The sequence below is a fragment of the Natator depressus genome, chromosome 1 (genome assembly GCF_965152275.1).
Source record: "Natator depressus isolate rNatDep1 chromosome 1, rNatDep2.hap1, whole genome shotgun sequence".
In the NCBI taxonomy this organism is placed as follows: domain Eukaryota; kingdom Metazoa; phylum Chordata; order Testudines; family Cheloniidae; genus Natator; species Natator depressus.
The window spans coordinates 340,754,188-340,780,618 of NC_134234.1; the positions used below are offsets into that span (position 1 = coordinate 340,754,188).

At 42.0% G+C, this 26,431-nt stretch overlaps 1 protein-coding gene across 2 annotated transcripts in view; it reads left to right on the plus strand.

Annotated features, from left to right (window-relative positions):
* The window catches only part of EXOC4 (exocyst complex component 4), a 576,720-nt gene that overhangs the window by 401,366 nt on the left and 148,923 nt on the right, over positions 1-26,431 (plus strand). For both annotated transcript variants that reach the window (XM_074952890.1, XM_074952899.1), the window contains exon 11: positions 19,714-19,933. In XM_074952890.1, the coding sequence (XP_074808991.1) occupies positions 19,714-19,933 (220 nt within the window). The remainder of the gene's footprint in view (positions 1-19,713; positions 19,934-26,431) is intronic.

The following is a 26,431-nucleotide window of genomic DNA, read 5'->3' on the forward strand; positions in this document are numbered from 1 at the left end:
TAAAGAATTTTGGCCACTACTCACTTGGGCAAGATTTTATCTGGTCAGATTGCCCATTAAAACCCAGGTTGGTAGTGACTGAAATTCGTCACTTCCCACATCCTTTTCAAAATTAGTTGGTGATCTCCAGTCTGGTTCCTTGTGGTCAGTTGTCCACGTCACAGAAAAATCACCCCTATTCTTGACACTAGTTGTGATCCCTTTAGCAGCAGACACCAAGAACTTAACTTGCAATGCGCACTGAACTGCCCTTTACCCCTTGGATGAAGTCTCTCTGGGTCAAGACGGAGGCATATTCGCACTGGCGAGGCTCATGTGTCTGATACATACTATACTTTTTTGTGGCAATAAAGAAACTCTATTCTCCAGAGCCGTCAAAACGACACCTTTCTTCTGAATTCACTTTGCGGAGTAACAGACAGTCATTACGATTGGCTGATAAATGACAATAAACCTCCAAAGGAAAGTATACTGGCTTCATAAAAGCTTATTTAACTTCCCTAATTTTGGCATGGCTCTAAGCTTATCTCTTCTGTTCTCTGTAGATGGATAGAATAGGCAGAGATAGGCATGCTGCAGAATATAGATGCTTCTTAATCAGGAAGGAATGGAATAATTTAGGAAAGATGGTACTGCAGTTAATGACCATGTTTTCTCCTCAAACCAAGACTTTAAAAGCATAATCCTCATTAAAGAGCTGTAAGTTGCCTGCTTAGAGTGGCTTAGCACACTAATGCTTACTTCCTTTTTGTGCATTTTAGTGCAATGACCCCTCTGTTTTCTGCAACTATGAGGCTGAGATTTGCTGCCTCTGGGCATTATTATTCATAATGAGAGGACAGAGTTTCTAGATCCCTTTCAAGCTACCAGTTGTTATCCTTGGTGATGAGGAGAGCCTAAGAGGCGCCCAAGTCACTCCAGCATTGTCTCCGTTGCTCTGACTCTTTCATCGCTGAGCAAAAGGTCCTGGCTGCTGGTCTGCACAGCCAGGCACTTCTGAGTTCCGTTCCTGACTTTGTCACTGTCTCGCTGTGACCATGGACAAGTCACTGAGGACCGCATTTTTAGACATGCTGTTGCACCTGTGTATCCCATTGACTTTACTGGGCAGCTGGATGTTCAGCACTTCTGAAAATCAGATCCAGTGACTTGTGTGCACCTTGGTTTCCCTATCTTTAAAAGGAGTGTCGTCATGTTTCCTTCCCAAACTAATAGGCTCGATCCCCCAGCCACAGAATTTCATCAGTCACAAACTTGACCCCCCCCCCCCCCCGCACTCACACAAACAGCTTCCCAATAAACCAAGATTAATCAGATCCAGATTTGCATTGTGTACATTGAAACAATCTGGGTATTCCTTCCACATCACTTAGAGTTGCTTTTTTAATCGGAGTTCCTTGTAAAAGGGTTCTGTTAGGTTTATAATTCCTCTTTTTCCCTGCCCGTTCTGTGCATTTCCTTGCTTATTAGTGGAACATTCCCTGAGTCACCCATCGTACACTTTATGAAGCTTGTGTCCCCTGCATGGAGACACGGTGCAATAGTTAATCTCAGTCACGCAAGTCAAATATGGCCATTCTCCTTCCCTCCCTCTCCCCCCCATACACTTGAGGAAACTACACTTTTGCAGGTATGGGAGGTGGGATTATAGCAAAGGCAGAAAGATGGCCCATTGATTAGGGCACTAGCTGGGAAATTGGGAGACACTGATCTGCCACAGACTTGTTATGTGACCAGAGGCAGGCCCTTAATCTATCTGTGCCTTAGTTCCACATCTGTAAAATGGGGATAATAATACCTCAGGTTTGTTGGGAGGATAACTACCTTAAAATGTAATTATCTAGGTGCCATTGGATGGATGGATGGATGCATAGATTGGTCTCTGAGGCATCCACTGATGGAGTCTTAGGTTATTTTCATTTGTATCAGCCCTTTTATTTACCCTGGTGAGTTTTCGGACTAAAAACGCTTGATATAATTGATTGGCTGCACCCTGGTTATGCGCACTAGAGGCTAATAAATCAGTTGGATGATAATGAAAGATCGTGCCATCTGTCTGCTTATTTAATGGAGTGTCAGCAACATACCAAATAGGAAGTAATTGGATTGACAGACATAAAGCCAGTTATTAGTCTGTTGTTATCTGATTGGAAAAAGCATTCGGCGGAGCACAGAACTGTAGCAAAGCTAATCTGATAATGTCTGTTGTTGCAGGCGTGAAGTCTGCCACGCCAGATTCATAGGCTTTGAAACCCCCAGCCAAATGGAGTTCTTTCTGCATTTCCATCGTCTTTAAATTCATCTTTGCATTCTTATTACAAATCATTATAATGCAATCTAATAAAACACAGTTTGCATAAAGATGGTGCCCATTTATAAAGCTGTCACCACAGCCACTCTATTAATAGAGCCATTTTAAAGATTTATAGTCAGCATGTGCTATCTTTTACAGGAGTCCATACTGAGGAGTTGTAGGATTTCAACATGCAAGAATGTGCCACCAGATTAGATTTAAAAATAATACTAAAAATAATTAATTTTTAAAAGCTACTCTGTTCAGAAAGTAGCATGAAGTATTTGATCTTGTATGCATTTTAGATACGGTCATCAACAAATCTCATTTAATAAGGCATTCAAGGGGGGAAAGGAGGATTTACCATTCAATGGGAAACAATTACATTAACGTAGAGTGAAGATTGCTTGGTGGTATGTCGTACACTTGCACTTGCAGCAGTATCCCAATATGCTTTGTTAACACACACACATGGCTTTACTCTGCCAACTCCACTGTCACTGAAATTTACAAGCTCTTCATCTCCTTTTACAACCCATCACTCTTGCCCATGGGATTCCATTCCGTCTAACTCTATTAAAGGAGAAAAAGGGGGGAGACAAGGTTGCCCACACCACCTTTCCTCTGCCCTCTTTGAGCAATGTCTCATTATGCACATACTTACACTGGCCCTTTTGGATACCCCACTAGCTGCCAATCATCATCTTTAGGCACCTAAATACCTTTACAAATCTGGCCCAAAGTGTTTTATACACACCATTTAATTAAGCATCACAACACCTCTGTAGATCAGCCGGGGATTACTATAGATAGATTTTCAAGCTTGCTTAAATTGTAAGCTCTTTGAAGTAGAGACTACCTGCATTTTTTGTGTATTTTCTTTCTTTTACAGTGCCAAATATATTGTTGATTAGTTGAAAAATATTCTACCCATTTTATAGGCAGGAAAACTGAGGCATTGTCCCTAGTCACATAGCAACTCAGCAGCAGAACTGGCAATAGGACTCGAGACCTGACCCACAGTTCCCTGCTCTGACCGTTAGACTGTGCTCACACCCATTGCATCTACCTTAAGTTCTTGTAAATAAACTTACTGCAGAGCCTCTTTCAGACATGGTTAGTACATTAATTTTTTGCTTCTGCAGTCTTGGGTTTAAATTGTACCTGGAGCAGCAGTAGGTAATTTAGTTCAGCCGTCTCTTTGGATAATCACTAACATCACAAAACCACGGTGAAACAGAGGGCTGTTTGGCACAACTGGCAGGCTTTGCTCAAGAACTAGGGGCCAGCAAATGAAATTAATGGGCAGTAGGTTTAAAACAAATAAAAGGAAGTTCTTCTTCGCACAGCGCACAGTCAACCTGTGGAACTCCTTGCCTGAGGAGGTTGTGAAGGCTAGGACTATAACAGGTTTTAAAAGAGAACTGGATAAATTCATGGAGGTTAAGTCCATTAATGGCTATTAGCCAGGATGGGTAAGGAATGGTGTCCCTAGCCTCTGTTTGTCAGAGGGTGGAGATGGATGGCAGGAGAGAAGTCACTTGATCATTACCTGTTAGGTTTCCTCCCTCCGGGGCACCTGGCATTGGCCACTGTCGGCAGACAGGATACTGGGCTGGATGGACCTTTGGTCTGACCCAGTCTGGCCATTCTTATGTTCTTATTATGTTGAAGTGCAGGCTAGGATTGGAGTACTTCGGAGTGCTGCAGGTCAGGGTTCATGGTCCCTTGGCAGAGAGAGGTGGAGGCTTAGATTGGAATACGAGTTGCAGTGGGGTGTGATGCGGTGCAGCATTGATATCTAGTGCAGGGAGAAGCTTGCCCTGGGTGTGCTTGCTCTGCACCTTGCTTCAGTTCTCTGGATCCTCAAAGTGCATAAAAACAAAATGTCTTTCAATAGCAACTCCATGAGCATAAAAAACATACAGATAATCAAAGTGAGGCATCGGGTTAAAGGCTGAATGTATTGCTCTGAGTGTTCATATTATCTTGCCCTGCATTATAGCTCTCTGCTCTCCCCATTAGCCAAGCATTGTACTTGCTGAAACAAAACCAGAGAAGCAGAGTGCTGGGCATTTTTCAGAAAACTTTTTACCTGGACGCGAGTAATAATACTAATTATACTCTGCTTTTCTACAGTGCCTTCCCTCTCAGGGGCTCTCAGCACTTTACAAACATCACTTAAGGCTCACAACAGCACTGCAAAGGAAGTAAATATGAATGCCATTTTACTGAAGAGGAAACTGAAGCTCAGCTAGAAGAAGTGACTCCTTCCAGATCTCCCAGGGAGTTGTTAGTAGCTGTAGGGTTTGATTAGCAAGTCTCCTGGTACCCAGCCGTATGTGCTAGCTAATATTCCAGGGAACCTTTCACCTACTTATTAAAGAGACCAGAAGGAGGAACAATGCATACAGGGAATCAGGGTACATTTCTGGGAGTAAATGTTATGTGCCCAGAATCCAGCACAATTTGTTGTATGGGGGGGTTATAATATAAATGGCACCAGTTACAGAAGCCGCCATATAAAAATCTTTTACAGTGATGCAGCACTTTCATTCCAAAAGCTCCCAGACTGCACTGCGTATTAAATATGAAGTATATACTGTGTACCACAATGTAGCCAGCACTGGGTGGAGATTAATAAATAGACAGCATACTACGCAGTGGTGGGAAAAGAAGAAATGTCCAAGAGCAAGACCCCATTCTTATAGAATGTGGCACAGTGTAGTCAAAGTCCACAAGGCTCAGAGAGGACCTGAGCTATTAAGGCTTTTAAGGCCTAATCTGAAAGATGCCAAACCACCCCCTTTCTCCCGGCCAGTAAACTGCATGGAACTCAATTTATGTAACTTGGAAGGATGAAGTGCTTAGAAGGATGAATCGAAGGGAACACTTATGTGGGGGGAGCGGCGTGGTACATTGGCTTCATGTCTCATACTGCGCTAAATGTAGCAGAGCCAGAATTTTCTCTTCACACTGAAGTGCTATAAGGGAAAAGGCCTGTGTGTGTGTGTGTGTGTAGATTTATCTGATGAGATGTACTACGTGATGAATAAATAAGTGCCTCAAAAGGCCCAGCTCCCTTCACTATTTTTATGAATCATAGACTTTAAGGTCAGAAGGGACCATTATGATAGTCTAGTCTGACCTCCTACACAACGCAGGCCACAGAATCTCACCCCCCGACTCCTGTAACAAACCTCTAATCTATGTCTGAGCTATTGGAGTCCTCAAATCGTGGTTTAAAGACTTGGAGGTGCAGAGAATCCTCCAGCAAGTGACCTGTGCCCCACGCTGCAGAGAAAGGCGAAAAATCCCCAGGGCCTCTGCCAATCTGCCCTGGAGGAAAATTCCTTCCCGACCCCAAATATGGTGACCAGCTAAACCCTGAGCATGTGGGCAAGACTCACCAGCCAGACACCCAGGAAAGAATTCTCTGTAGTAACTCAGATCCCACCCCATCTAACGTCTCATCACAGGCCATTGTTCGTATCTACCGCTAATAGTTAAAGATCATTTAATTGCCAAAATTATGCTATCCCATGATATCATACCTTCCATAAACTTATCAAGCTTAGTCTTGAAGCCAGATAGGTCTTTTGCCCCCACTGCTTCCCTTGGAAGGCTGATCCAGAACTTCACTCCTCTGATGGTTAGAAACCTTTGTCTAATTTCAAGTCTAAACTTCCTGACGGCCAGTTTATATCCATTTGTTCTTGTGTCCACATTGGTACTGAGCTTAAATAATTCTTCTCCCTCCTTGGTATTTATCCCTCTGATATATTTATAGAGAGCAATCCTATCTCCCCTCAGCCTTCTTTTGGTTAGGCTAAACAAGCCAAACTCTTTGAGTCTCCTTTCATAAGACAGGTTTTCCATTCCTCGGATCATCCTAGTAGCCCTTCTCTGTACCTGTTCCAGTTTGAATTCATCCTTCTTAAACATGGGAGACCGGAACTGCACACAGTATTCCAGGTGAGGTCTCACCAGTGCCTTGTATAACGGTACTAACACCTCCTTATCTCTACTGGAAATACCTCGCCTGATGCATCCCAAGACCGCATTCGCTTTTTTCACAGCCATATCACATTGGTGGCTCATAGTCATCCTGTGGTCATCCAATACTCCGAGGTCCTTCTCCTCCTCTGTTACTTCCAAGTGATGCGTCCCCAGTTTATAACTAAAATTCTTGTTATTAATCCCTAAATGCATGATCTTGCACTTCTCACTATTAAATTTCATCCTATTACTATTACTCCAGTTTACAAGGTCATCCAAATCCTCCTGTAGGATATCCCTGTCCTTCTCTGTATTGGCAATACCTCCCAGCTTTGTGTCATCCACAAACTTTATTAGCACATTCCCACTTTTTGTGCCAAGGTCAGTAATAAAAAGATTAAATAAGATTGGTCCCAAAACCGATCCCTGAGGAACTCCACTGGTAACCTCCTTCCAGCCTGACAGTTTACCTTTCATTGTGACCCATTGTAGTCTCCCCTTGAACCAATTCCTTATCCACCTTTCAATTTTCATATTGATCCCCGTCTTTTCCAATTTAGCTAATAATTCCCCATGTGGACTGTATCAAATGCCTTACTGAAATCGAGGTAAATTAGATCCACTGCATTTCCTTTGTCTAAAAAATCTGTTACCTTCTCAAAGAAGGAGACCAGGTTGGTTTGACACGATCTACCTTTTGTAAAACCATGTTGTATTTTGTCCCAATTACCATTGACCTCAATGTCCTTAACTACTTTCTCCTTCAAAATTTTTTCCCAGACCTTGCATACTACAGATGTCAAACTAACAGGCCTGTAGTTACCCGGATCACTTTTTTTTCCTTTCTTAAAAATAGGAACTGTGTTAGCAATTCTCCAGACATATAGTACAACCCCTGAGTTTACAGATTTATTAAAATTTTTTGCTAATGGGCTTGCAATTTCATATACCAGTTCCTTTAATATTCTTGGATGAAGATTATCTGGGCCCCCTGATTTAGTCCCATTAAGCTGTTCAAGTTTGGATTCTACCTTGAATGTGGTAATATCTACCTCCATATCCTCCTTCCCATTTGTCATCCTACCATTATCCCTAAGCCCCTCATTAGCCTTATTAAAGACTGAGGCAAAGTATTTGTTTAGATATCGGGCCATGCCTAGATTATCCTTGACTTCCACTCCATCCTCAGGGTTTAGTGGCCCCACTTCTTCTTTCTTTGTTTTTTTCTTATTTATATGGCTATAGAACCTTTTACTATTGGTTTTAATTCCTTTTGCAAGGTCCAACTCTACTTGACTTTTAGCCTTTCTCACTTTATGCCTACATATTCTGACCTCAATAAGGTAGCTTTCCTTGCTGATCCCTCCCATATTCCACTCCTTGTAGGCTTTCTGCTTTTTCTTAATCACCTCTCTGAGATGCTTGATCATCCAGCTTGGTCTACAACTCCTGCCTATGAATTTTTTCCCCTTTCTTGGGATACAGGCTTCTGATAGTTTCTGCAACTTTGACTTGAAGTAATTCCAGGCCTCCTCCACCTTTAGATCCACAAATTCTTCAGTCCAATCCAGTTCCCTAACTAATTACCTTAATCTTTTAAAGTTAGCTCTTTTGAAATCAAAAACCCTAGCAGGAGTTCAGAAAAGAATGAAGATGCTGAATGCTGGGTTAACTTTGTTTGTGGAGTATTGAGAAGTCCCCTCCTTTCCCAGTTCTGTTACTAACGCTTTGCCTTCCAATGCAAATTTCTTAAAATATGCTCTGCTGGGATGATTTTAAACTTGATGCTGGGAGCCGTGTCACAATTCACTGGTGTCCCTGGCTTGTTTTTGCCAGTAAAGAAGTACATTGTATGTTGGTCATCATGAATAATCAAAAAGCCTAGTACCGGTGAATTAGAGCAATATCATCAGTCATTTCTGAATAGTCACCCAGAGAGGCATCACAGTGGCAGTGTGACACAGAAAGAGAGGAAAAAGGAGTGCCAGCATCAGCAAGTTGTTAAGTTGCCCAGCTGGCAGTGAATCCTACGTGGTGGAGAGTAAATGTAAAGCAGGCTACACAACCCAGCACTAGTGGTGAAGTCATCGTGAATTGCTTTTGTAGAGCTTGGAAATACAGTCATTTCTCATTTTGGGTGCATCTGCACTACTGAATTAACTGAAGTGATCCAACCCTGAGTTACTTCCCTCATGTTAGCCGGTCATGAAGGGAGAGTGGCAACACTGCAAAATAGCAGCTGAGTTATGCGGAGGTGGTTGCAGTGTCCTGCAATCACACTGGCCCTGTACTCATGTGGCACTAAGACTTCTGCGGACACATCCCATGGGTTATAGTTGCCACAGTTAACTGTGCCACTCTGTAAATGCTCTTGCATCGTGTGAGAGAATTTGTCTGCTCTTCTGGGGTCAGGGGCAGAAATGGTACGAACCAGGCGAATCACAACATTTAACCGGTTCTGGGTAACTGTACTCTTTGCCAGCGTGGAAAGGCATGGATCCAGCTCAGAATGGTGACACAAGGGCAAGTCTCATTTTGGGGAAAAGAGGAAGAAGTGGGGCACAAGACGCAGCTGTGTATGATTTGGCGATGGCTTGGTGCCATGAGAAAGATACAGCATACTTCCTTAAAGGGTCTGTGCAAGCTCTCCTTAAGGAGTGGAGACAGTGGGTGCAGGTTCTGATAGCAGATAAATTCCCTTATGCTGAGTGGTGGCAGTGGTCTAGGTCCACAAGCACAACATGGTGGGACTACATTGTCATGTAGACCTTTGCTGACCAGGAATGGGCCCAGAATTTACATAGGAGGATGGCGTTGTTCCTGGAGCTGTGTGAGGAGCTCACCTCGTCCTGCAAGGACACAGGGATGAGAGACATTGTACCAGTCCAGAAATGAATTGCTATTACCCAGTAGAAGCTGGCTATCCTGGTTTATTACAGATTTATGGCGAAACAGTTTGGTGTTGGCAAGTCAACTGTTAGTTCTGTGGTGGTGGATGTTTACCAGGCAATTATTGCTTTGATTCTTCCACCAGGTGTAGGGAGAAGTAACATGGTAATAGTATCTAGCGATAGAAACGGAATAAAGTTAGACTTTGGATGCTATAAACTTCACAGGACCATATTCCACTCTCAGGTACACCAGTGGAAATAGGGAAGAACTCCTGTGAAACCAGTAGCTTTACATGGTTGTAACTGGGATCAGAATCTGGCACAGATGACCCTGGAGTTTCTCCCAAATTTCCATTGCTAGTATCTGAATAATAGAAATCAGAGACAGAAAAGAAGTGTCTGTTAGGTCATTTAAATCCATTCCTCTGCCAACATTCTCCATGATATATTTTCCAGTGCTTTGCCCTGACTGTGACATTTATATCCTTTTCACAGCTTTCCTTACACAATAATGGTTTTCAGTTCTTCTGTCTTGCTGCTTTTGAAACAAAGCTGACTTCCTTATGGAAGGTCAGAAAACTGCTTCAGTTTACCACCTTAGGAAGAATCACCTCTGAATATCAGTTAAGTTCTGGCAGCTGCCAAACAACTCTGAGATATGCAGCAGCTTCCTGAAGCTTGCTGGTGCCCTCACAAGATATTAGAGGATAGATAATGTGTGATCTGAGTGGTAGTCAAATAACCTTTCCCAAAACTTTTTATCAGGCTGGATCTTGCTAATGTTTGCAACATGTTAATTACACTGTGCAGGCTTTGTTGTGGAAATCATTACTTCTGTAATGAGATCCACCTCCAACATGATTAAAATAAAAAGAGAGGGAGAGAGGCTTTGGAGCAATGAATCTGAACTCAACTGAATCAGAGCAGAAAGATATTTTCACTGATGCCTAAGCTTGTTAATGAAGATTTCCTGTGTTAGGAGACTGCTGAGATCCAGACCAGGTGGACCAAAAACTAATGTCTACAATAGCATAGCCCTCCTTTTTAGTGGGGTCTTTCGTCTCTTGGATGCACATGCCTACTTCCTATTAAAGTAAATGGGACTGGCTTGATTGCATAGAGATGAGAATTAGGCCCTCTGGGTTAAAACTGGAAATGGACTTTGTTGTAATACAGTATTACTGTTAAAATGAGCTAGCCAAGTAATGAGGGGAATAGATGCCTTTGCTACATCATTTCCCCCTCTCCTATGTATCTACAATGTCTAATTCAGGGCTCAATGGGAAAGACTCTCATTGACTTCAGTGGGAGTTGGATGACGTCCTTATAAGCGGAGACCTTTTTTTGTGTCAGTAAAGTGAAGCTCATGCCTATGGCTCTGTAGAAATAACTGGGAGAAGCCAGCAAAACCTGCGTAGCGTTACGGTTTACAGGTATGCTATGGTTTTGAGAGTATAACCCATGCTTACATAGTGTGACTTTTGTACCCCTCTAGTGACTAGTCCACATATAGACACTTATGAATCGGCTACAGCCTTTGAATTATGGAACATGGGGTCTTTAGCTTAGGCAGTAAATGCTCATACTTTTTACATCCAGAGTTCCCGGGTCCAAGGAGCCCTGGCTAATCATCCTATGCTCTAACCACTAACAATACTCCCCACTTTGATTCCATATAAGAAACAGTATTCTATCGTAGAGGCATTTCAACTAATCTAGAAACTTGTGATCTGCAGGAATTAGCTAGTTACTAAACAATAGCTGATTCAGCACAAATTAATTGTAAAATACACCTTTTATTCTCTGAAAAAAGAAAAGGAGTACTTGTGGCACCTTAGAGACTAACCAATTTATTTGAGCATGAGCATTCGTGAGCTACAGCTCACTTCATCGGATGCATACTGTGGAAACTGCAGAAGACATTATATATATATGCAGTATGCATCCGATGAAGTGAGCTGTAGCTCACGAAAGCTCATGCTCAAATAAATTGGTTAGTCTCTAAGGTGCCACAAGTACTCCTTTTCTTTTTGCGAATACAGACTAACACGGCTGTTACTCTGAAACCTTTTATTCTCTGTACTCATGTGGCCTCCATCACCATAATATCTCAGTACCTCACAAACATTAACAAATGTATCCTCACAGTACCCCTGTGCAGATAGGAAGTCTTATTACCCCCATTTTATAGGTGGGAAATAGGAGCAGAGAGAGAGAAAACTTGCCCAAGAGTCACACAGGGAGTCTGTGATAGAACAAGTAATGGAATCCAAACCGCCTGGATCCTAGTGCCTTAGTCACAAGACCATCATCCTTCCTCCCTTATACTGCTATAGGGACGAATCCTGAAGTCTTTACTCATCCAAAAAGCTTGTTGAAGTCAGTGACTGTTTTTCCTGAGTAGGGACTTCTGATTTGATAGATTTTCAGGCTGGAAGGGACCATTACGGTAATCTGTTGCCTAAAACATCCTACAGAATTCGGCCCCATCATGTTTCACTGAACATAAGTTCAATTCCAACTGGTACTGCAATGTATTAGAGGGGCAAATGCTGTATATAAGCCTCTCCCATACTTCTCTATCAGGTGTATTTTAGTCTTGACTGGCAAACTCTGTTTTCCCAGCACTGAGCAGAGATTAGCCACCCAGCCAAAATGTGCACTGCTTTTGTGATATGGGCAGAAGCTGGTGACCTCAGCCAGGATTTGAAGACAGGTCTCTGCACTCTCTACTACTTTGACCACAGAAGAGTTAACTTACATTACATTGACACCTAGTTACTTGGATGACAGATGCCTAAGATTTAGTGGTCTCCCCTTAAAGCTTGCCAGTTTTCTTAAATAACTGTTACCTCAACATTTTGCCACGTTGCCTGGGTACATCCTATAGTTAGTCCAGGGAATCCTTCAGATACTGACGTCAACTTAAGTATTTATCTCAGAGGAAGCTGACAAGCTTTAAATACGACCACCATGGACGGATCTCCAGTAAGGAGTTGTGCCTACACCTTCTGTTGGCTTGTGCTCTGTCATCTAGATGGGAGCTTGGGCTTCCATTTCCTATGTACTATTCCCTTCACACAGTCTTTTCATGTAGATAGCTGGTTTATCTTCGATATGGTTAAGGTATTTATCATTAGCACCTTCCTCAGAGATATATCAATTCAATGGTAACTGCTAATACTGTAATCAAAATAATTCCCAATGGTCCAGTTTTTCTGTGGAAATACTGTGCATTCCATCATTTTAGTATCTACTCAACTGATGGGTCTTCAATGGCAAATGATCTCTGGTGTACCCACAATGGTGGATGTTTTATATTTATTGTATTTATTATACAACGTACATATGTAATGATCAGAACCACTTGACATTTCAAGAGCCTTAATGGGATTTCACTTCAAGAGCAAAGAAAGGAATGGGAGGATGAAATGGAGTGAGGATTGTGTTGAGAATTGAGTTCTATTCCAACCAGATTGTTTTGTCAACCAATTTAGTACATGAAATAGCTATTTAGGGGGATGGAAAAAAGCAAGCCAATGATTTCATTGTAAGCAGAGTGTATTATAAGCAGCTCCGTAGTACCAGTTTCATGGGATGTTGTTTAATCACTTCTCTCCCCATGCTGTACTGTCATAGCTGCAGTCAATAGGGACATTTGATCTGAGTCCCCCTAGTTATAAAGGAGAGAGGATGTCTGGCAGGATGTTCTCTGTGTAGGTTCTATAATGTATTAAGTATCTGAAGGGTGTGATCACCCAGGAGGAAGAAAAAATTGTGTAAGGTGGCACAGGGGCATAACAGGATGAAATGAAGAGAAGGAAATTTAGGCTTAATATCACAGAAAACTTCCCAATAGTGAGATCTATCAAGCTTTGGAATATTTTATCAAGGGAAGTGCTGAAAACACCCACCACTTGGGATATTAAAATGTAGACAAGACAAAGTATTCAACAGTGTAACGAAGGGAACAATTCTGCACCAGCAAGGGGATTGACTGAATAACCGAGTTTGTTTTAATCATCTCTTATTTCAGTTTTTAGGGTTAAACTTCAAAACTTTATTTTGTTATTAGATAAATATGTACACAGGGTGACAGGGAAGCAGTTTAAGTGTCAACCTGTGAAGTAGAAATGAAAGTACAGAAAATCAGGGATGCAAAAATTCTACCAGCTCACCTAGTCTATCCACTATGCTGTTGTAAGATTGGTCCCTAGGGAATGTTTTCCAATGCATTGTACAATCTTGTTCTGAATAGTATGAAGCTTCCACCACTTCCTGGGGGTGCCTATTTCACAGCCTCATACACTTCACAGTTTATTAATTCCTCCTCCTAATCAATCTAAAATTACCTTAAAGGCTGGAAAATGATTTTGGGAAAGCCATTCACAATTAAAAGCTTTTTAAACACCCCTCTTCTGCTGTGTTGCATACAGTGAATTGAACAGATTTGTGTATGTACTGTCAATTGTTCTATTTGTCTACCCTTAGATTGTGATCTTCTCCTAGCTGATGCTGTCCCTTCTTGAATGTATGAAAAGCATCTACCACATCATGGGAACTACCGTACATTATTATTAATTATAATAATACAAAATAGTCTACAGTGAAATAAACATGAAATGATTCTGGAGTAGTTGAGTGGGGATTAGCTAGTATATAATAGGCAGGTTTTTCAAAAGCACCTAAGTAACTTAGGAGTACAAATCCCATTGACTTTCAATGGGACTTGTGCTCCTAAGTGATTTAGGTGCTTTTGAAAATCCAACCCTGTTGTTTGTTTTGGGGGCGCTTTCGGATAATAGCTTCATTAGTTAAATCAGGGTAGGCTTAACTGAAGTTGCTGGTGTTACTGGAATTCAGTGAGGCATTTTCTATATTTTTAATTACATTTCTTTTTATTAGAGGTTTAATAACAAAAGGAATAAACACCTAAGCATGAGAAGAATGATATAAGTTTCTGAATCAATCTTTTTTTTAAAACACATACAGCATAGGTAAGGCAGCCATCAAAGTTGGGAGTTAGAATGACTTAAATATTCTGAAATGATGTGCTTTTTTAAAAAATCCAAATGACTGTCATTTGCAAAAAGGCACTTCATTTTACCTAAAGTGCTTTTCTGTCTACAGGGAACACTTAATTGTAGTCACAAATCACCTCAAATGCTTTCATAGAGAGATAAAACAAGTTAAATTTGTATATTACTCTGCAAGTGCAGGTTGTGAATTGGATATGAGATGCAGATTTCCATTTTTTCCTCATCTTTTCAGGATCTACATCCCATGCAGACATTTCACAAAAATGTATATCTGATCAGTTGAATCCCACTTAGCTTCATTAGGATTTTGGACAATTAACCTGGAGTATATGCAGTAACCATGGTCCAGCATCTGATGGTGTGCTTGGTTTGCATTTTTATTTGGAGAAAGCTTTGGAGCATTTTACAGAAGGAGGAATGCAGTTATGTTAAGTAAGTGTAATTACCAAGTGTTAGGGGAATGTTCTTGATGCACCATATGACTTATTCTCACCCATCAAGAGAATGCACCCCACAGTGCGTTAACCTTTATGGGTTTTTCTTCAATTTTCATGTGCCAGTGAGAGATGGTTTTAAATGAGGCTGTTGATAGTGTTTCTTGAATCCCTTGTAAATTGCATCTGAAGGGTTCTTTTTCTAGTAAAACAATCTAAGCAGACCATTTGAATCAAACCTCTTCTTCTGAGGCTTCATCCCTTCTTTATGGTCCTATTTGGCAGCAAAGTGTATCTAAAATCTCACTCTTCGGAGAATAAAACGAAAATAGTAACTGTTGAAATGATCTATCATTGAGCCATTTTCACCATCATGGTGATTTCTTATGGGTTTTTTTATTTGGATTTATGGAAATGCATCTGATTCCAGAGGCCCATTGGCACACAGTCATGTGTGCATCACACACTCGACTGTGCCTCATTTGAGGGTTTTAATCCAGAGTCAGAAGTTTTCAATGATTTAATTTTTAAACCGTTTTATATTTGGTGAGTTTTTCACTCAAAATGACATTTCTTATCCTCTTCTCTGGGTGGGATGACTGAGGGGGTGAGTTGAGTGAGGAGGATTTTTGGAAGGCATTCTTGTGAAGATATTTATTTAATTATGATGGTCACTCAGTCAAATGTCTCATGTCTGTTGTAAAGATCAGAAAGTGCCTAGAGTTCAGATAGGTATTGTTGTAAACTGAAATAAATAATAGTGTATATACGTGCCTGTCTGTCTATAAAATATTATCGGTCAGGCTGGGAGCTGAGTAGGACTTTCCCTGAAATTGCAGCTCTTGGCTGTTTCAAGCTGTTCAGGTCCAGCCATCTGAACTGAGAGTGGGAAGACTCTCTTTCCTGAGCTCTCAATGGGACATACCCCTGCTGGGCCAAGGTCTGTGGGGGAAGAAGCTGCCTAAGTCAAATGGAGAAGGGTCAGAAGGAAGAATGGCACAGGGGGGACAGGTGGGTGGAGGGGTGACTGGTGGCCAGGTTGCTGGGTAGGGTTGCCAACCCCTGCCCCGCCTCTTTCCCCCAAGGCCCTGGCCCCGTCACTCTTCTTCCCTCCTCCCCTCTCTCGCTGTGTTTCCACTCTTCCCCCCTCCCCTCTACCTAGGGCAGGAGGGACTAGCCTGCAGAGCCAGGGCTGGGAGCTGCAGCCGCCCAATGCAGGTAGGAGGCAGCCCCGGCTGAGTAGGAGCTGGTGGGGGTGGTGACCCGGCACCTCCCCGCCCGCAGTAACCAGACTTTGGATGTCTGGTCAGGTGCCCTTTTCGACCAGACTTTTCTGTCAGACACTGGTCACCTGGCCACCCTATTGCTGTGAGATAGATAGATCAATTAAGGACGTGGGTGAGGAGGAACAGGGATTGGCTGGGCATGGAGACTGAGGAGAAGCGGCTGGGGAGCTGGCAGGAACAGGAAGTAGGTGGGGCAAGTAGATTGGGACTAGATATGGGTGGAGACTGGGACTGGGTCAGGGAGTCCAGAAGAATGAGACCGAGGATTTGTTGGGCAAGGAGTCTGAGATTGGGGCTGGATTAGGTAAGGAGAATGGGCCTGGGACAAGCCATGGTGTGAAAGTGACCAGACTGGGTCACAAGGACAGATTGGTGGTAATGGGGTAGCAGGGATCACATTTGTGGGGCAGTGGGCAGACAAGTCTGTACCCATTAGATCACATGCCCCTCTAGAGCCTGGAAGGGAACCCAAGGATCCTGAGTCTCATCATTCTTCTGCTGTTAGCAACTATCTGTGAAATGCACTGGAAAAGTGCCCCATCCCTCGCTAGTGCTGATCCACATAGAGGATGACAACCAACTACTGCTATCTGTTATTCCATTAACTCCAGTGGCAGAGCTTGAGGTTCCAACCCTGCTGTTGAGTACACGACCTTGATTCATTCCCAGAGGGGGGCCATCCCGTTCACTGAAGGAGGGGCCAAACTAATGTTGTACAAATAACCTTAATTCTGACGTTTCCTACCTTTTGAGTGCCTGACTTAGCAACCTTAATAATGTTCTTTTAATATAGGGGGTTTTGTGCGTCATATATTTTCCATGAGATCAGTTTTTTAGTGAGATCATAAATAGTGAGGGCAGGGGAAAATCACTTATAGCATCCACCCACACTGCTTAGCTGTTCCCTTTGAGATGTATTCAGACATCCTTATTAAGTTTTTACTCAGTCTTTTCTCATGCAAAATCCCCACTTACTTTAAATGGAGTCTTTTGAACCAGTGAAAATTTCAGTTTAATATCATTTAATCCTACTGTCCTTGAATATTTGCAGTGATGGTTCCTCGACCATATCCCTCAGTCATCCATTCCACTGAGTATTTGCTTTGGCACTTAATAACTTTTCTCTAATATTTAGCTTGAACTTTCTTTCCTTAGTTTTAGACCATTGTTCTTGGAAGCTTTGCTGAGCAGTCGTTAAGTTTCACACTCCCTAAATCATCTCTGCCTGTCAGCATTCACATGCACTGTGATTACTTTACAGTTCCTGTCAAGTAAAATACAAATCCCTTAAAGCACCGTGGACATGCTTCTGGTCCTTACTGAATGATAATGAGCCACTCTCGCCCTATCTGTGCCAAGAAATCACATAATATTAGAACACATGGTTACCTAACCTGGTGTAGTTTCCTCATGTAGACAAGGTCTATGGTGGTTGAAGTGGGAGTCCTTAGGAGAGTTTGGGGATAGAAATTAATGCACAAGGCTGAGAGCCAAGAATTCTGCATCTAATCCTGGGTCTGATACCAACTTTTCCTGTGGCCTTCAGCAAGTCATTTACACCCCAATCCTACAGACAGTTACGCACATGCTCAAATTGTAAACATGTGAGTAGTCCCTTTGACCTCCATGGCAGTATTCATCTGCTTAAAGCTTAGCATGCGCATATGCATTTGTGGAACAAGGCACTCTGCCTTGCTTTCCTTATCTGTAAAACAAGGATACAACTAGGGGCATTGGGAAGGTTAATTCTTATTTCTAAAATTACTTTCCAGATCAGAAATGCTCTGTAAGAAGCCCTGTATAACGAAGATTATCCATATAAAGAGTGATATGAACATTGCAAATAGATATGGGAACAAATATAAAGACACAGTAGGTCACAGCTTAATCTTGACAAGCATCCGCTTGAAGACATCCATAAATGTCGGTCCACAGAAGCTGGTGACATTGGGTGTGTTATTTCAGAGATAGGCCTCTTCTGCCTCTCTCTCGCTGCATGACTCTGCAGTTTCTCTGGTGGATAACTTTATTCGCTTTATCAATCTGTGCAAACAAGGGAGTTGCCTTCCTTTGTGTTTCTTTCCTTGTGCTTTTTGTTGGGGGAAGTCGCACTGCAGCTCTGACAGTTGAGTGAATTTTCGAAGTTATCAGAGTGAATGGGTCCCCATGCAGATGGTGCCTCACCCCGTATGTGTCGTTTTAGACTGATGAAATCAGCAGAGTGTAAGCATTAGGGAACAAATGGTTTAAATCTGATAGAAATCATGCTGCTGAAATTGACTGGACACTCCATCAATCCTGCTAAGAGAAGTTACCTCACCTAGAGAACTACATATGGAAGTAGAAAATATGGACAATTAAGAAAATCATATTGATCTGTTTGGGGGCATAGTAACTGCTAAGAAGTCACTGATAAATGCTGGAAATGTCAGAAATGCCTCTGTTCAAAAAATCCTTCCCATGCAGAGGAGGGATGGCCCAGTGGTTAAGGGACTGACTTGGGAGACTTAGGTTCAAATCCCGGCTCCACCAAAGGTTTCCTGTGTGACCTTTGGCCAATCATTTCGTCTCTCCGTGCCTCAATCCCCCCCCCCCCCCCCCCCGCAAAACAGAGTTAGTAGCACTGCCCTGCATCACCAGGTTGTGGTGAGCGTAAATACATTAAAGCCTGCAAGGTGCTCAGATACTGCTGTAGTGGGAGCCATACAAGTACTATAGATTGATAAATCAGTTAATTGTGACTTCTGTTGTTATTGTCCTCATCACTTCAAGAAATAAAGAAAAAAATGACTTTCACTTCAGTCATTTTGGATGTAAATCCAATAAACCATCTTTGCCTTGAGGGTGTCACTTTATTGATGTGAGAGGAGGTGGTTCCTGGAAGAAGCGGCTGACTTGGCCAAGCAAATTATGTCAGTGAAATACAGATGTGTTGATGAAGGAGATGCTGAAATTTTTTAGGAGGGTGGGACATTAAGTGGGGCGGGGATATTTGGAAAAAGGTAGCATGCCTTCTGCATGCATATAAGTGAATGTGATCCAATCGCTTCTCCTGGAATAAAATAATAATACATAGCACATATACAGCATTTTGCTTCCAGGGATCAATCGGTGCATTAGGTGGGGCACTGTGCCCAAGTGGATAGAGCTCTGGACTGGAACATAGGAGATCTGGGTTCTATACCTGGTTCTCAGCCTGGCTGGGTGACTTTGGGCATGGCATGTCATGTCACCTCTCTGTTTCTCACTTTCCCTGTCTATAAAATGGGAACAATGATACCAAACTCCTTTGTAAAGTGCTTTGAGATCTGCTGATGAAAAGCGCCATTTAAGAGTGAGGGATTGTTATTGTTAGAAATAAAGTGGAACATCATTATCCCCATTTTACAGAAAGGGAAACTGAGTCATGGGTAGGTAAAATAAATTATTTGCCCAAGTTCACATGCAGGTCAGAATTTTCAAAAGTGACTAATGATTTTGGGTGCCTCCATTTTAAGTGGATTCTCAGCCCTTTCTGAGGATCAGGATCCTTTAAGGTATTTCAAATTGGGTACAGTCAAGGGCATAGCGGGGGGATAAACTCAGGAGACCTGCCTGTGTCCAGTGCACTCTGTTAGAACTCCATTGCCTCTGAATCTTACAGCTCCCCCCCGCCAGCTCCCACGGTTGACCCTATGTTCTCCCACTAGCTGTATGCTTGGGACGTTACAGTGTATAGCTCATGGTAATTGTATTGTGTGACTAAGTATGATTTCCCTTTTTATATTTTAGATTTATTCAGGAGATTGAGCATGCCCTGGGCCTTGTCCCAACCAAACAATGTCCGCTCCGGGAGTTCCTCACCATATACATCAAGAACATCTTCCTTAATCAAGTCCTAGCAGAGATCAACAAAGAGATAGAAGGTGTCACCAAGGCATCTGACCCCCTGAAGATATTGGCCAATGCGGACACCATGAAGATGCTAGGAGTGCAACGGCCTCTTCTGCAGGTAACCAAGCTGAGCGATTCGCCAGCGTTTTTCTGTTGTCCCATGCCTGTGGCTGTATTGGCAGCAGAAGCAGTGTGCAATTTGTTTTTTAGAGAGATGTTTGCAAACTACTCATGCCCTCCGATATTAAGTCCCCTTAATTTGGTGGCTTTTACCTATTTACTGTTTTGTACTCCCTAACTTTTGCATTGGTGCATGGAGGGAGGAGGCAACCAAACATGACACAATCTCTCCCTCGTCGTCCTTAGCTCTCTCCTTCGCAGGGACTATTACTTGACACACCTGGCTCTGATTTGAATGACTTCCTTACCTCCCCTTTGTTCTGAAACCAGCTTTCACTCCTGTGTTGCTCCCCTTGCATTTTTCCTACTGTCTCCAACACCCACCCATCAAGTTACACCTATGTTTTCCCTGTACAGGAGGGTAAATCACACCGGCAACCCTGCAGTTAATTGCATCTCACCCATTATAGTGCACTAATCTGGTGGTAGGGCTTATTCTTCTTCCTGGGCCATAGCGTGGCACTTTCACAAGGAGTCCAGATGATGTAATCATCCAATAAACAACAGTAAATCCATCATGAAGTATTTTCTTAAAACATTTGCTACAAGGTTTTTTTTTTTTTTTTTAATATAGTATTATCTTGTGTCTGACATTTGGAAACTGGGGATGCTTGCAAATCTTACAACATTTCAAGCTGACTAAACAATATTTTGTTGTTAAGAAATTTGCCTTAAAGGTTACAATATTTAAATGGGACAAATGCTTCATTGGAACAGTTCTTTATCAGTCTCATAAGGACTAGTAGTAAATCTATTTCTTCTCCTTCGTTGGGTGATAACGAAATACTACAGAGGCCCTTTGAGAGGTCTGGTGTGATGTCTAGTGCACAGGACTGGGAGGCCAGAACTGAGTTCTAACCCTGGCTCTGATATTGACTCCTCTCATGGCCGTTTTCAAGTAATTTAACTTCTCCTCCTCACTTATCCCATCTATAAAATGGACATATTATTACTTGTCCACATGACCATAGGTGCTGGAACTACGGATGCAGCGGACACTGCCGCACCCCCTGACCTGAAGCAGTTTCCATTATATACAAGGTATACAGTTTGGTTTGATGGCTCTCAGCACCCCCACTATACAAATTGTTCCAGCACCCCTGCACATGGCAGGGGTATTTTGAGGATTGACTAGCATTTGAAATGTTCTTTGAAGATTAAAAGTGCTGTCCAAGTGCCTACATAATATGTATCACTGTCATGTATTTGCAATTTATATTTTAGTTTAGAAAAGATTAATTGTGAAAACAGTCTCTAGCAGTCTGTATTTCATGTTTTGTTATTCATACTAATGATCTTCAAGACAAATACCACCAGTCTATTGATCCAAGTACAATGGATTTGAGTAGCTGCATCTCCAACAAGTTTAGAATATATTTAAACTATCACAAACAAATGAAAGCTAGAGTCAGGGGAACGATTTTCAAAAGTGCCTAGAGGGATTTAGGCGTGCAAGTCCCTTAGATCAGTGTTTCTCAACCACTGGTCTGTGGACCAGCGCTAGTCCACGGCAGCCTCCTTGCCAGTCCCCAAGATTTCCCTGACACAGTTTAGAAAGGGAGCAGGCAGCCTCCTGGTGGGTCCCTGAGATCTCCCTGACACAGTTTAGGAAGGCAGCAAGCCGGTCCCTGGTTCAAAAAGATTCAGAAACGTTGCCTTAGCTGCTTTGGAAACTCTCCTCCTCACAGTAGAATATTTTGGGGCAGCACAACATCTCCAAACTCCTAGGTTTTTAACATGGATTTCTCTTCCCTGCAATGTGAATCTTTTACAGTCACCTGCCAGCCTCCATTTGCAAGACCAGGGGACCTAATGTATTATCAATAACATGTCCCTCATATATAATGTCACAAAATACCGTTGTTCCAGCCAAAGAGCAGCCGGGATTGTTAAATGAGCATATGGAAAATGACGGGGAGCAGGGGCACCTTTGGAGTAGCTTTTTACCTCTGGACTTCTGAGTTCAGATCCTTACGTGAGCTGAAGATAACTTTGGTGAATCTCATCCTAGCTTTGGAATAGCAGAAATGTTACAGATCAGAACTGAGATGTAATAGCAGGACTGCAATAGCAGGCAAGCTGCAAGGCAGAATCATGAAACATAAACAGAGTTGTGTGAAGAACCTTCCATTAGACTAGTAGGAGTTTTTATAGATCAGAACTAGGAAGCAGATGCAGAGCGATCTGGCTCGCTTGGGAAGCTGGGTACAAGCAAACAATATGGGTTTTAATACGGCTAAATGTAAATGTATGCATAGAAGAACAAAGAACATCGACCAGACTTTACAGGATATGAGACTTTATCCAGGGAAGCAGCTACTCAGAAAAAGATTTGGGAGTCATGGTGGATAATCATTTGAACATGAGCTCCTACTTCAATGCTGTGGCCAAAAGGGCTAATGTGATCCTTGGATGTCTGCCTGATAGTTTTACACTCAAGGAGCTGAATCAATTCAGTTTAACATAGAGAAGGCTAAGGGGTGACTTTATTATAGTCTGTAAGTACCTACATGGGGATCATATATTTAGTAACAGGCTCTTCAATCTAGGAGAGAAAGGTATCATATGATCCAATGGCTGAAAATTGAAGCTAGACAAATTCAGACTGGAAATAAGTAAATTTTTAAAATTAAGAATAATGAACCATTGGAACAATTTACCAAGTGTTGTGGTGGGTTCTCCAACACAGACAATTTTAAAATCAGGTTTGGATTTTGTTCCCAAAGATCTGCTCTAGGAATGATTCTGGGGAAGTTCTATAGCTTGTATTATGCAGGTCAGAGTAGATGATCCCAAGGGTCCCTTCTGGCCTTGGAAACTTGGAATCCATGAAAAGCATTAGCAGATCTGGGTTGGCCAGAGTGTGGTATAGTTCAACAGTGAGGTGTATCTGCACTGGTGGAAGTTTTGCATGATGCTTTCTCATCCCATGGCTGTCTCCGGTACTAATAGTTCCTCACTTTCACAGGTTCCAAATGAAAGAGGAAATAGACATGGTTGGTTGTGAGCAATGAAATCCTTTGAGACTTGACTTTCAGTCGATAGTGGAAAATCACATTTCAAGCCTGGTCTACTGGCTTCAGGGGCAGAAAAACTGTATTAAAACTGAAATAAAAAGATGTAATACAAGGCAGAGTGATTTAAGTTCAAGACTAGATGGCTTGAAACAGCATCACCAGTCAAATCCATTTGAGTTGTATAGGAAAAAATGCAGATTATTGTTGTGGGCATTCCTTGAGTATCTTGCTTTTTCTCTTTCTCTTTCACATCAGCAACTCGCTTGTGAGAATTAGAATGGATAAGTTTCAGAGTAACAGCCGTGTTAGTCTGTATTCGCAAAAAGAAAAGGAGTACTTGTGGCACCTTAGAGACTAACCAATTTATTTGAGCATAAGCTTTCGGAATAAATTGGTTAGTCTCTAGAATGGATAAGAAACCCAAATCAGTCTGCCCAAGCAGATGACCTTATCAAGAGCTGATAATTCTATTTGGTCATATCAGAGTGTAGGCTTTGGATCAGGGCCATTAAAGCTGTTAACCTTCCAAATTTGTTTTGGATTCTTAGCAAGATGATACGATATATGTCTGCCTCCTCTGAAGCCGTGTGAATTTGCTTAAGGTCCATTTGAGGTTGAAGAGACGGACTGGATTGTGATTTCTCATTCAGTTTCTATAATTTGTCAATCCTTAGTACCTTTATTGAGGCTTGCCACAAAGGGTATGTCTACACAGTAACTAGACACAGGACCCTGCGAGGTGGGAGGGGCCCAGAGCTCGAGCTCTGGCTTGAGCCCAGAAGTCTTCACAGGAATGAAACAGCCCCACAGCCCAAGCCCCACGAGCCCTAGTTGGCTGACGCAGGCCAGACAAGGGTGTCTAGTTGCTGTGAAAATGTACGCAAAGGGGCTAGTCACGGTGGTAGTTTTATGATGTAGACACACATTCACTAGGAACTGGTTTAAGAACTATTAAGAACCATCCACTCCCTTTGCATAGTTCACCTTGAGATGTTTGAAGCAAAGACCTCCATCGTAGGGGAAAGGTTTTCTGCCATCCTAACCCATCATGTCCCTCTCAAATTAGTGATGTAATTCTACAATGATTAAGCTAAAAACATTGTAGTAGGCCATTAAAAATATTGCGCTTAACTATGAATAGGGCCTCATTAAGTACTTTTTAGCCATTATTCTATAGTCAAATGGAAGATTTTGTTAATCACTCCCCTTTTAATACTGCCAGAACAGTCATGAACAAAAAACTAAATTGTTGTCAAATATTCTGCATTAACGTTCATGCTACAGTTGTTTAAATTAGTATTAAATCAGGCTGAAAACAGCTTGACAACTTCTTGTATCCTGTTCCCATGCTGTCAACATCAAAAATGATAGATCTTTTCAGCAAGGTGGCCACTACCAACAATGACTTTGGAAATGCAGTTTCAAACGTGTTTCACAGTTTATGCCAGTGAAAAGTGTTTCTTGCTGTTTGATCTTTACAACTCCTGGGCTATACAATACAAGCCAGACTGAAATTGGCCTTTAAGGCATATGCATTTACTACCATGTATCATAGCAGCATAATTTGTCATATATGGCAGGGCATAAAAGTTTCTGACAAAGGGCTGATTGCTGAAAATCTAGTTAAAGTCTCATTCAGAAATCTGAGTGCACAGCTGCTTGCTGGATAATGACTTGCTTGAGATAATTACCCGTTGCCCTGACTGATTATCTCGAACGCTAAGCTGAGTCACTGCCAGGATCACTTGTGACTTTCCTGAGGAAACATTATCAACAGCAATGGCACATTGTTTTCATCCTGTCAAATTACGGCATGTTAATAAGAAGAATGATCGCAGTGAGTGGCATTCAACTGTGGTGGTTGTTGCACACATTGGTTCAAAGTGGATTTCTTTATTATTAGTGTAAACAAATTAGTCTTCTTTAAGGTCCACTTGCAGCAGTAATCAAAATCTATTAGGCTACAACTGTGGCTGGTCAATTGAATTTCTTGGTTTTGAGGGTGAACATAACCTTTGAGGAAGCACCTGTGATTCTAATCAATAATTTCTAATAATATTTTACAATGACACGGTGCATCAAGAATATCAAAGTGCTTTACAAATAGTTACACCCTCTGTGGCAGGTGGCATCCATTTTTGCAGATGGGAGAACTAAGACACCAAGCGGTTGAAATATGTTCAAGGTCACATTTTGAGCAGTGGCAGAGCTGTAAATAGAATCCAGGAGTCCAGTTCCCAGTCTCCTGTTTGAACCACTAGACAAAATTCCCTCTCAATGGAGAATCTTCCTATTCACTTGAGTACTTCTTTACACTGATTCTTGCTCCCTCAACATACTGCTATCTCTTCTGGAAGCATTTATGCTCTGCATTGAGACAGATCATGTGACCACAGCATGGTCTAAATGCTATTGCTAGTTTAAGGCAAAATGTTACAATTGATTTGTTTTATTTTAAAAAAACAAGTTCACACGCATATTCAGTAAAGCATAGATGGGAGAACGGATTGAGTTGACAAGTTCATAAGGATTTATGTGGACATACTGGCATGGCATGCCATCATGCTGAATTATTTTCTTTATCCCCAGTATAGGAACATTCCCCTCCCCCTCTTGCCTCCCGCCCCCCACCCCCGCCCACGCCTCCATAACAGTAGTCTTAGCTTCTAGCTTCTTCAAACCATCCCACTAATGTGCTTCAAACTTGACCAAAAGCGGACAGAAGTAGGAATGAATCTAGAGGTCCGTCTCTATTGTCCGTTCAGTCCTGACTCTCATCATGAGATTGCCAGTTAACGAAATGTCTAGAGATACTTGATTAGCTACCTAGGTTCCACCACCATCTTATTTTATTTAGGCCACCAAATGTGTGTCACATGGTAATAACTTTTGGCCAATTCCAGCCCCAGAAAGATTTGAATTTATGAGTCAAAGAGATTACCAATGTGCCCATCTCATTTCTAATAATTTCTAATTACAAAATCATCCAAAGCACAGGACTTGGTGGTGATAGGGGACTTCACCTACCCAGACATCTGTTGGGAAAATAATATAGTAGGGCATAGATTAGCCAACAAGTTCTTGGAATGTATTGGAAACAATTTTTTTATTTCAGAAGGTGGTGAAAGCTGCTAGGAGATAGCTGTTCTAGATTTGATTTTGACAAATAGGGAGGAACTGGTTGAGAATTTGAAAGTGGAGGGCAGCTTAGGTGAAAGTGATCATGAAATAGTAGAGTTCATGATTCTAAAGAATGGTGGGAGGGAAAACAGCACAATAAAGATAATGGATTTCAAGAATGCAGGCTTTAACAAACTCACAAAGCTGGTAGGTAAGATCCCATGGGAAGCAAGTCTACAGGGAAAAACAGTTCAAGAGAGTTGGCAGTTTTTCAAAGAGACATTATTAAGGGCACAAGA